Raw genomic sequence first — 12,674 nt, forward strand, 5'->3', positions numbered from 1 at the left:
TATCATTTCTTTTATCACAAGATCTATAGTTTGTGAATAAATGCTGTTTCTCTCTGGGTTATTATGCTTTTAATGTTCAATTGAATATAATTTCCTAGCATCTGTTTTGATTTCTTATGATTATTTAATAGTGAAATTTAAATCACTCATTTAATACTGAAATGGGTTATATTATAAATCTTGAATATACAAGATAAATAAAAAACAATGCTAACAGAATAGTTAACAAAATAAAGAATTAAGTATTATAAAAAACTGACATAAAAATTGAGATATTTCATTTATAATAAAATGTTAATTTGAAAAAAAAAATTTCACCATAATACAGTTGATCTTTGAATAATGTGAGTTTGAACTGCATGAGTCCACTTGTATGCAGATTTTTTCCCAATAAACATTACAGTTCTACATGATCCAAAATTGGCTGAATCTGCAGATGTGGATATGGAGGGCCAACTATGGGATTTAAGCACCTGTGGATTTTGGTATCTGCCACAGATCCTGGAACCAATTCTCTGGATACTGAGAGCTGACTATAACCAAATACAAGAGTAGCCTATCCTATCATCATTTTACATATATATTTTATAAATTAGAAGAGCTGGAAACAGCAGAAATGTCTTATCTGCAGGGGACTGAATGAATATATAGTATGTTCATATTTTTAAATAATCTTTAATGGCAAAGGAAAATGTTAATTACTCCATGTGATTGAACACTATACAAAAATTTCAAAGCAATGTGATCTTAAGCGTGTATATGTATTCTCTGCAGAAGACTGAATTTCAGACTTTTCAATTGATCTACAAGAGATTTGAATTCATAATAAATTTTATAGTTTATATGAAAAGTCTATAAATTGTAAAACTCAGCTACTACCACATAAATTACAAACAAATTTTCTATTTTTCAACTTGGAACAGTTCTACAATTGAATACTAGCAATTACTGAAGGAAGGACAAGTGAAATGCTGAAAATTACTACATAGGAACACTGTTATATAAGTAAAACTTAGGTGACTGGGGTTTATTGCCCCATAAATACCTTTTGCCAGATAGTATACTACCTACCTTAGAGAAGGAAGGCTGAACTGGGGCAGTCTCTTGTTGCAGATTAATTTTGGGGGCAAGAGGAGTGTTGCGCTGCACAGCTTTTGGCATTTTAGTTCCCCGACCAAGGATTGAACCCAGGCCCTTGGCAGTGCTCGTGCAGAGTCCTAACCACTGGACCACCAGGGAATTCTCAAATCATTTTCTTTTTAATGAATATTTAAAATATGTACAAAAGTAGAACAGAAAAACCAGCACTCTATTCTCTAAGACCTGAAAGGACATGAAATGCTTAGAACACTGACTTTAAAGAAAAATCTTGAATTCTCTTAAGTCATATTTTAACAGAAAAGTGTACATTGGGCCAGTTACCTATCTCATCATTAACAAAAGCAATAAGCTAAACTCCACCACTTAGGAGGATGCCATGAGATTGTGAATGAAGCTTTTTTTTTTTAAGTTTAACTGACCAACAACACTATGTTAGTTCCAGGTGCACAGCATAGTAATTCACAATGATCGCCAAGGCATGCTGAAGCTTTAATATGAAAAACCAACAGCTTAACATTTAATAAATTCCTTTCCAAGGCTATAAATACGGCAGGAAAGCCTTCCAACCACCTGCAATAGATTTCAAGCATCTCCCTTCCATACTGGAACTGTGGCAAAAGCCCACGTGCTCTCCTATTTAAGGAACACATATCTGTGAGGAAGCAGAAGAAAGATAATACACTGTTCTTAAAAGACATTGTATTTACTTATTCTGCAGATTTCCAAATAAATCTATAGCATCGTTTAGTCTGAAATCTCTGGCAAGTCTCTCTCAGTTGTTCATATAAGATGACCTCACTTCAACGTAAAGTACCAGGAACAGTTAAATACACCACCACCAATACAAGCTTGAAATCCAACTATAATCACTGATCACGAGGTATTATTGGTAAACACCATCCTTCCAAAGCGTACTTTGAGTCCAGTAATACAGGACTCAAAACAGTCTGGCATATGTTAGTTCCTCAGTAAATAAGAATTACCTTCCCTCCATTCTAATTGTCAGTATCGGTTTCAATGGTTTAAAAACTCTACTTCAAAGACCTGTTTCAAATTGATTCCCAACATGTAACTGTCCTAACTTTAGAATTCATTTTGTTTTGCACCTCCAGTTTTTCCAATGATAAAATGAGATAGTATCTGCTTCTATCAATCTCATATGGGTGTTGTGAAGATCCAATAAAATAAAGTGAAAAGATTCTTAGATCTTTTTCTAAAATTAAGTCTGTGATTCAGAATAGTCTATTCACTGGGAGAAAAACAAATCTCTGGGGCTTCCCTGGTAGTCCAGTGGCTAAGACTCTGTACTCCCAATGCAGAGGGTCTGGGTTCAATCCCTGGTCAGGGAACTAGATCCCACATGTAGTAACTAAGAGTTCACATGCCACAACTAAGACAGGGTGCAGCCTAATAAATAAATGCTTTAAAAAAAATCTCTGAATTGTAACATTATATTCCTATCATCTAAACAACTAGATGAATTAACCAAATTTGACTCTTGTCAAAAAGATTTATTAACTTAAAATAGAATTACTTCAAATACAGACAAAAGCAAATTTCTGTTCAAGTATGAATATTTTCAATATACAAGAATGTAAAAGAAATTCTAAATCTTCAATCTTGAGGTTTTATTTTATTATTTTTTTACCTTTTAAAAAGTTTTTGGCACTACAAGGTTCTGTAAAGAATAGAAGTGACAAATTTAAAACACATGAAAGTCTTTCCTAATTCTTAAGAACAATATATATAAAGTCTGAAGCAACCAAAGTATGAATACAGCTAATAGAAAATAAAGAATGTAATTTTTAAATTCTCTCTTTATACAATTCATCAAGGTTAAACAAAACAAAATTCCCTTAAAAATAGGGTAATAAAATAGATGAAATTTGTATCACCCAATTTGGTGATACTAGTAAAAACTATAGTTCATATTTATATACAAATAATACAGTCTTTAAAAACAGTCTTAGAATTTAAATAAGCTATCTAAATGTTAAAATTTTAAATCAGAACCTGATTTGTTTTATTTTCCATTAAATGTCACTTTTTCTGCTGAATGTAACTGACACTGAGGTACGGATACCCTTGAGACAGCAGGATTGGCTGGTTGCTGTGCATCTGTAGACCAGCTGAAAGAAAATGGACTTGCATTACTCCGACACGTTTCCTCTTGGTGGGTGGGGACAACGCTCTCTACACCGACGGGTGGCACATCTGTCTGTTGGACACAACACAGACAGGAAACTGAAAGGCTTGTGCCTATTTACCTGATAACCACTTAGAATTAACTTTTTCCCCCTAGACATTCCTTATTTGAATTGAGATACTGTGGAGGCAAATAAGACTAGATAATGTGCTATTCATTACTTAGATCAAAGCCATTACTGGTACATAAGTACCAACAATATAATCAATTCAAATGTCATTCAAATCTCAGTTTTACTAAACAATTACACTACTCAACTCAAAAATTCTACTAGATTCCATTGCTTACTAAACTAAATCCAAACTCCTTTATAATATGACCTCAGCTGACCTTCTCTAGCCTCATTACCTACACATTTTTCCATTTACCTCATCTACTATTATTTTTTCTTTTTTCCTATTCTTTTTACTGAGGCAAAACTCAGTGATTTTGCGTATATTTTTGCCTCAGCTAAGAACACTCTTCTCTAATCTCTACACAATCAATCTCTAGGGAAAAAAATTCCATATATTTCAAGACTTAATTCAAATGTCAAAATCTTAGGCAGTTCGATCCCTGGTGTCCATATTCTGTTCTCTCTGCTAGGGCAAAGTTAATGGATTCCTCTAAGCTCCTATCCTTGTCTGTTTTACATGTCTAGCTTTCCTGATAAAATATGTATTAAGTGTAGGTGTTATTATTTAATTCTGCTTGAGCAGTAAGCATCTAGCACAATCTGACATACAGTATGCTCTCTCAATGAATATTTACTGAATTCCTGAAGTTTCACTCCCAGATCCTGGCCTTTACAAAGGCTCCATTGTCCCAGAACAAAACCCACTCAGCCTTGTAACAAATATGTAAGCAACGGTACCTTGAGTATAGAAAGGTTTGTTGGGCTGGAATCTGGCATTTCCCTGATGCATGAAGTTCTGATGCAAACCATAAGGCCACGAAGCTGGGACAAGAGGGAAATGGGGTCGTGGTGCATGTTCCCAGGGAATTGGAGGATTCAGTCCTGGAAATCCTGGCTCTGCATTTCAAGAACAAAGGAGAGATATATGTTAAAACATCACCTTGTTCATTCAAACATCCCTTCATTCCACAAAGATTTATGGGTCATCACTGACCAAGAAATATGCTAAATGCAGAGGATATCCTCCTCCCAAATTTTTAAAAAAATTTTTATTGAAGTACTGTTGCTTTATAATCAGCTATATGCTACACATATACCCTTTTTTAAATTTCCTTCCCATTTAGATCACCAAAGAGCACTGAGTGGAGTCCCCTGTGCTATACAGTAGGTTCTCATTAGTTATCTAAATGTCTTATTTAGGAATAATTTGAGAACAATTACAGTGTTTTATTTCTTAAAAGTTTTTTTGGTTGACATATCTACACAATTAATACTATATATTAACAGTGTAAATCATATCAATTTGTGTGTATATATATATATCAATAATGTACATATGTCAATATATGTATTATGTACAGTGTATACATGTTAACCAAAAAAACTTTTAAGGAATAAACACTGTAACTGTTCCTAAATTATTCATAAAGGAAATACTTAAGAAGACATATACAATAATATGGGTAATCGCTGTAACAGATTGGTGATGGTGTCTAAAGAGGGGACTAATCCAACTGTTCAAAGACAGAGAAAGTTTTCCTAAAATGATTGACTAAATTGAATTTTAAAAGACAAGAAACAAGTTAGGCAAAATGGGAGAGGGAGGGAATTTCAGACAGAAGGAATAGTGTGTTCAAAAGCCAGGAAGCAGGAAAGTACAAGTTTGGGAAGCTGCAAAACAATTGGCAATACAGAGACAAATGCAAAGGAAAGCAGTGGTAAGAGGAAAGGCTGGACAGGTAGGTAGAATTTATATTTCAAAGAACCTTAGTATGTCATTAAGCAGCTTACATTTTATCATAAAGACACTGGCAATTATCCTAGAATCAATTATATATTGGCCTGGAAGATTCTGTTAGAAGCTGAGACATTGTGGTGAAATGGTTGAAAACAGGCCTTGGTGCCAAACAACTTTAAGTTCAAATACTAATTACAAAAATTACTAAAGTTTAATTATGAACCCCAGGTTGTTATGAGGATTAAATAAGATAACAAAAATAAAGTGGCCTGCACAAATTCTGGCATATAACCAGGAACTCAAAAAAAAAACCAAACATGAGTCCTATTCTACGGCAAACCACCCCTACCTATCTTAGAGTAAGTCTTTCAAAATGCAGTAACCCCTGAATCTTCTGGATCATTTCTGGAGGCTTTTCTCATTCAGGATCAAAATGTGGCAGGAAATAATCTGAAAGACACTGGCCCTTATTTACTAAACTTCCTAGCAGGAAGTTAGGAGGGACAGGATAGGGAAGAAGAAAACCAAAACCCATACTAGCCACACTCCTACAAGCTTGGTCTTCTTAGGAGGTAGCTAGTAAACATAGCAGCTGGTTCACTGCAAGTTCGTAAAGCCAAGTTACAACTGAGAGCTGAAGCTACAGAGCTCAGAGTTTACAAAAAATAAGACTGGGTATACATCACTGAAATCCTTACTAACTGAGAAACATTTTTACATAAAAGAGTATTTTTAGGATATAGTTCAATCTCTCTTGGTCGTTTTTCACAACCAAATATTTTTGTAATTCGAGATAGTCTGAACAATTACCATTAAAGACAATTTGAAAAATGGGGGGACACACTCATACAACCCCCTATTCTAACGCAAACACTATTATCATTTTAATGTATCCCCATCTGGTTTTTCCATTTTTAACATAATGTTAATTTTAGCAGTAATAGTAACTAGAAGTTGTACACCCATCCAACAAATAATAAATTTTTTTGTTGAGTAATAGTTTATTATATAATAGAAGTATACAAACAACATCTATCTGACAACAGTCACTATACTGGACACTAGGAAAACAATGATAGACAAGAAACAATTTACAATCTCTTAAAGTTCAGTCTAATGCATTACGCAGACAAGTAAACAGGCAATTTCAACACAGTAAGACAGGTCTTATAATATGGATATTAAGGAAACATGGAGGAGAGAAAAGAATACCTAATACAATTGGAGGAGAGGATCTATAAGAATTAGAGACTTCCTAAAGAAAGTGATCCAAATTTTAAAATGAAGGATAAGTAAGTTAGCTAAGCTTTTGGAGAAATGCAGAAGGAGGCGAGAGTGAACAGGAGAGTTATTGCAGAGGACATTCCAGGCAGAGGGAACCAACCACTTAAGTAAATAATCAGGGGTAAGAGCATGGTGTGTCTGTAGGGTGTTAATTAATTAGTTCATTAAGGCTAAAACAGAGATCAACTAGTGGTAGAGAGAGGAAGAAGTTAAAACTGTTCAAACTGAATCAATATATCAAAAGGCAAAGCATGTGTCTGTCTTCATGGTTATATAACTCAGTGACTATCACAGTGTTTATCATGGCATGCATATAATAAACATTCGTTGAATGAAAAAAGCAGAGGCCACATTAGAATGGCCATGTATGACATATATCCTTTGATCCTTGAAATCTAAATGAGTTCCACATTCTGGAATTTCTGCTCAGCAAAATATACTATCTGTATTATTCCAAAAGAGGTCAGAGATTCCTCCATTACAGTGCTTTAAGAAAACATATATTGATTTAAAACTATCACTAAAATTATTCTGAAAATTTATAAAGGTAAATAATCAAGCTTTTATTCTACATTTCCTCTACAAACAATATATGAGGATAACCAAGTAGTTAATAAGGAAAAGAATCACAGACAGTAAGTTACAGAAGAATCACAAACAATAAATAGAAAACATAGATAACTTAAACCCGGGTAATGGGAGGGTTATACTTAACTTTCTCCTTTCGTGTTCAAGTTTTCCATGATAAAAGTTTTAAAAATAAATATAATGTAAAACTAGTTTAACAGCATTTATCAACTATTTTTAAATACATAAAAATGAAAAAAATGACTGGCTAGCAATAAACCAAAATACTTCTGAACAATTCTACCCAGGAATTAAGATTATAGATGGTTTATTTTTTCCTTTTCAAATGCTCTACAAAGAATATGCATTATTTAAATATCAGTAAAAAAAACTATTCTTTCTTAAGCTATAAAGGGTTACTAATCTTTTTCTTTTTAGAAAACTGCTTCTTAGTAAGTAAGGAGACAGTAAGAGTCCAAAGCAAAGATTACAGGTTTTAAAGAAAGAAATTAAGTTTAAATCCTGGATCTACTATGATTATGACAGCATGACAGTTATTTTTAACTCTTCACAATTTCCTCAACTGTAAAAATAAGTGCTAATAATACCTACACCAAATGAGACTGTAATGAAATTTTAAAATAATAACAAACATTTATATTTATTATCTCATTTAATATTCACAACATTCCTGAGAGTTAGGTTCTATTAATACACACTTATTTCACACATGAAACCAATGTACAAAGAGATTAAGCAAATGCCTGATGCCACATAATAAATGGCAGAGCCACAATTCAAATCCAGGTGGTCTGAATCCATAGCCCATACTCTTCACCTTACCTTATGCTCCCCACTCCACAAATAATGATTGCCATCTTTTTACTCAAATTTATCTCCCCAGGTTCAACCAATAATACAATTCATCCAACCTTTCTACAGAAAGATACAAAAGAAGAGAAGAAAGGGTTACCCGAATTCCCCACTGTACCATTGTTCACCAGGGAATTTGGAGCCACAGTACGGGGCCAGTGTCCATCATGAGAGGAGCTAGGGATCGCCACGGGTCTGGCAGCAGGCTGTGCAAAGATGATGCTGGGATCGTTCAGGCCAATATTGCTGGGCGCACTGCCTGGTGCAGAATGGATCACTGGGCCGTGAATAGGCCAGGACGGGGCAGGGATCTGGAGGGGATGCATTGGCAACAATCCCATGTTGTGCATGGGAGAATACTGAGCTGGTGGTGACTGAGGAAAGTTATACATAGGCATCTGGACCTGATGGGGGTGCTGGGTTCCCTGCTGAGGTGGGCCAAGCTTGGGCTGGGATCCTGGCTGGGATGGAGGCTGGGTAATGGCAGTGGATTGGGAAGAGTTCTGTGGAAATGGCTGGGGCTGAGGAGAATAAGATGGCGAATCAGACTGCAGAGAAAAAAAAAGATATATTTTAAAATTAATTTATGAACATCTTAATTTTATAAAAGCAGAAATTATAAAAATATAAAACTATGGAGTTACTTCATCAGAATACTATAAACAGAACTCTATGATATACATACTAACAGATAATAACAGAACCTCATTTTATATGAAGGTAGAGTTTTTCCCAAGGTTCTCAACCCTCTCTCACATAGGTTTTATCTATAAATCTTTTTATTGCCCAAAGAAGACAAAGTCCAGACAACATACTTATCACATAGAACCCACAACTCCAACTGTAACTAGAAGTTTACATCTAAGTATCTCACACTGACTTTCATTTAGCTCCTCAACAAACATTTACAGGGTGTCAGTTATGTACTGGGCATTGTTCTAGGTATTAAAAATAAAATACTAACATGTATGCCCTCATGAAGCTTAAAGTCAATAAGGAAAAAGAGGAGGAACAGATAAAAATTACATAAGCAATCACAATAAAATATAATGATTACTATGATAAAGACTGTATAATGTATAATGAAATCCCAGAGCAGGAATACCTAAACCCACTTTGGGAGAAGAGGAGAAAACAAGATGAAAGCAAGTGGAAATTAAGGAAATCTTCCTGAAGGAAACGATTTTTAAGCTGATACTTATATAGAAATCAATATGATAAAAGAGAGTAGAGAAAAAGGAGAAGGGAAGATTCAGTTAGAGAACAACATAACTGAAGGTATACAGAAACAAAAGCACATGGCCTTTTAAAGTAACTGGAATCTGAAATGACAGTTACCTAGGCTAGGGAAGCAAATGGATGTGAACTATTTTTTATAGATAGAAACAATAGGACCTGGTGACTGACTGGATGCGGAGGTTGAGGGAAAAGTAGTAGTGGCAGGAAACTAGAGACAGTGAGATCATTCAATGAGATGGAGAAGACAGGAGCAAGAGGCAAACTTGGGAAGTTGGAAAGAAATATAAGCTACATTCTAGACATGTTGAAGCTGAAGTGCTTTGTGAGACCTTGAACTGCAAAGTCCATTAGTCAGACTCTTACCCAGTCTCAGGTGGGGTGAGTGCTAGAAGTAGAGGATGAGAGTTAGGGGCACCATAGCAAAGTGGTCAGAGCACAGGTTTTGGAAACAGAACCTAAGGATACAATTTCTGGTTCCAAGTGTTTATTGACCTCAGGCAACAAACTTAAATCTCAGTTTCTTCACCTGTATAAATAATAGAATCTACATCATAGGTTTTTGTGAAGATTAACTACAACAATATATGTCAAAAACATAAACTCCAAATTCAGAATAGTAGATACATTTTAGTAGCAAGGAAGGGATAGTAGGAAAGTTTTAAGAAGGGAACAGCATCCAAGAGGAATGCATAGGAGTTGTCAACTGTGGATACACTTAAATAAAACCAAAATAAGAAAACATTGAGAATTGTTAAAGCCTGGTAGTAGTGCATGGATGTTTATCATTTTCTATACCTTTTCAGTATTTTAAAAATATTTAATAAGAAGAAACAGGAAAGATGCATAGATAGCAAACAGCAATCAATAAATGTTGTTACTGTAATATAATTGTTATTATATAATTTTTATGAAAATGTCAGACCCATAGTGGTACATATTCAAGTGTTGGAGGTAGGGTTAGTGGGATCCTAAATGTTTTTTTAAGACAAGTTCTACTATTGCTCTTCAAATGCTCTAAGAATTTTTTTCCAAAACACAGATCACATCAGATTTAGCATGTTTAATAGTTAACAGCTTTGAAGTGATGTAGACCTGTGTTTGAATCTTTTAATTTCTCTTATTCTCCGCTTCCCAATTTGTAAAATTTGATCATACCAATACCTATTGCTTCACATGGCCATTCGAAGGATTAAATGTGATAACAGGTGTGAAGCACTAAAGCACAGTGTCAGATTTAGAATAAGCATTCAATTAGTATTTACCTAATTTAAAATGTACAAGGTGAATACATATTTAGACAAAGGTTAGAGCAACTCAGCAAAGATAACATGAAACCTGTGAATCAGAAATCTAATTAAATACTCTGTCTTTTACAGGATACATTTCACTAGGTATCCATATCAGCGATGAGAAGCCAAAAAATTTCAAGCAAATGAAGTATCATGCATGCACTGCCTTAACAGTACTAAATCCTTAATACATCTCAATTTTGGGGTCTATTTTTAATTAACAGTGTTCTTTCATTATAGAATATTCTTCCATATTCCTGCATTATGCAAAACCTAAAACCTTAAAGTTATTACTTTATTATAATCCAACCAACAACCTTATTTGGTAGTTACCTTATTTTATAAATAAGAAATAGGTTCACTGAAGTTAAGTATCTTGCCCATAGATTAAAACTCAGATCTATATTACTCCAAAAGTAATGCTCATTCTAGCTGATGTGCCTAGCAAGGACATCTCTATAAAGCATTGTGTAATCTGAAAGACTGAATTTGCCAATCTCAAAGATCAACCTTATCACCCACCAAAATTAGCTGTTTTCCTGCCAAGACCAACCCATCTGCAAGCAGAGTACTCACGCATTCTGAGGACTGCCTAGTCCTTATGGACTGATCACCTTGTTGCTGGGCTGAACCAGCCACCTGCTGGGCATTTACAAGATTGCGGACCAGCTGGGCTGCTAAGAGAAGACATCAAAAAGAAATAAAATAGATAAAATAACAGAAAAATGGTAATCAATAAACTCCCTTCTTCAGTACAACAGTCTCAAATCTATGATTTTACAAACTTGGACTTTTAAACTATGATTATGTTAGCAAAGAACTTTTTAACAACTCATTTTTTAATTTTTTTTTTAATTTTATTTTATTTTAAAACTTTACATAATTGTATTATTTTTGCCAAATATCAAAATGAATCCACCACAGGTATACATGTGTTCCCCATCCTGAACCCTCCTCCCTCCTCCCTCCCCATACCATCCCTCTGGGTCGTCTCAGTGCACTAGCCCCAAGCATCCAGTATCATGCCATTTCTCAATCCTTAGAGCATTAAAAAAATACAGTGATTCTGGAAACAAGAACAAATATCATACTGTTTTCTAAAGAAGATTATACATTTATTTAAGAAAATAACTCTGGCAACAAGAATCTGAATAACTAGAAATCATCACATATATTTTGTTTTTTTCTTTCAATAAACTCTCATCTGGGTTTCTAATTCATAAAATTCCCTATGAAATATAATAAGAACAGATCTCCCTCTCTTATAAAAGACATGGGAAGAGATACAATTTCTCCTATATATTCCCAGAAAAACAATCTCTCATTAACTTTTGGGGGTGGGTAGTTAACTTTTGTTAACTTTTCATAGCAAGAGAATAAAGAATATGACTCAAATCCAAAAAATACGTGGAGGGAGCTGACTGAATACAACAGACTGCTAAGACCTTGATATTAAACATATCCAAATACTATTCAAAGTAAAAACCTAAATTTTCTCTTTAATAAATTAAAAGACCTAAAGTCATACAGCTATGTTTAGAATAGAGAAGAATCAGGGCCCTTAAAATGACATCAACATAAATGACACTATTTCTGCCAAAAACTATTTTTGGCTTTTTCTATTTACCTGCCACACTGCTATTCCTCTGACGGGCCAGCTTGACCTCTGGGCACTCCCTTCGCACATGTCCTGCATCTCCGCAGATAAAACATCTGAGGTCTCTGGGGTCTCTAAAGTCTCTAGTGTCGTGGAGGTCTCGGGGGTCAAGAAGGTCTCGGGAGTCTTTCTCCTCTTCATTCCCTTCTTTCTCTTCTTCACTGTCTTTCTTCTTTAGTCTAAACAGTAAACTGCTGATAGCAATAACGTGGGGCTAGGGACTTATAAACCAAGGGAACTATAGAATAAACTAAACTATACAAGAGCCTCACAATAAAGGGACTAACATGCCCATTGTTTCATGCACTTTTCTGAAGGCAAGGGTTCTCACATACCTACTCATATGGCAGACACTGGGTATTCTAGTAGTTTCATAATACAATATCAGTTTTTAATGTTTAATAGCAAATTTTAATTCTACAATCCTTAGTTGGCTATTTATTATCTCCATTTTATAGAGAAAGACATTTGAGGCTTAGAGAAAGTGTCTTCTCTAAATTTAATAAATAGCAGTGATGGAAACTACGAATTTGTTCTGTATGAAAAGTTCTAAGCTCTTTACATTAAGTAAGGCTTGATGACTAAAAAAGGAATTTCCTGGCCTA

General features: G+C 34.5%; 1 protein-coding gene across 31 annotated transcripts in view; it reads right to left on the reverse strand.

The window, feature by feature from the left end:
- Positions 1-2,591: 2,591 nt before the first annotated feature.
- Positions 2,592-12,674, reverse strand: part of TUT4 (terminal uridylyl transferase 4) — a 129,205-nt gene continuing 119,122 nt past the window's right edge. For 6 of the 31 annotated variants that reach the window (XM_086388488.1, XM_086388354.1, XM_086388363.1 and 3 more), the window contains 5 exons: positions 12,040-12,263; positions 10,989-11,089; positions 7,985-8,432; positions 4,161-4,319; positions 2,592-3,230 (listed from right to left, as the gene is read on the reverse strand). In XM_086388488.1, coding sequence (XP_086244614.1) covers positions 3,142-3,230; positions 4,161-4,319; positions 7,985-8,432; positions 10,989-11,089; positions 12,040-12,263 — 1,021 coding nt within the window. In that variant the 3' untranslated portion in view covers positions 2,592-3,141. Of the gene's footprint in view, positions 3,320-4,160; positions 4,320-7,984; positions 8,433-10,988; positions 11,090-12,039; positions 12,264-12,674 lie in introns of all 31 variants that reach the window. The other 25 variants (XR_015159231.1, XR_015159264.1, XM_086388509.1 and 22 more) reach the window with 13 other exon arrangements.

This window comes from Bos grunniens, chromosome 3, assembly GCF_055505025.1.
Source record: "Bos grunniens cultivar Pamir isolate PY7600 chromosome 3, Bosgru_T2T1.0, whole genome shotgun sequence".
Taxonomy (NCBI): Eukaryota; Metazoa; Chordata; class Mammalia; order Artiodactyla; family Bovidae; genus Bos; species Bos grunniens.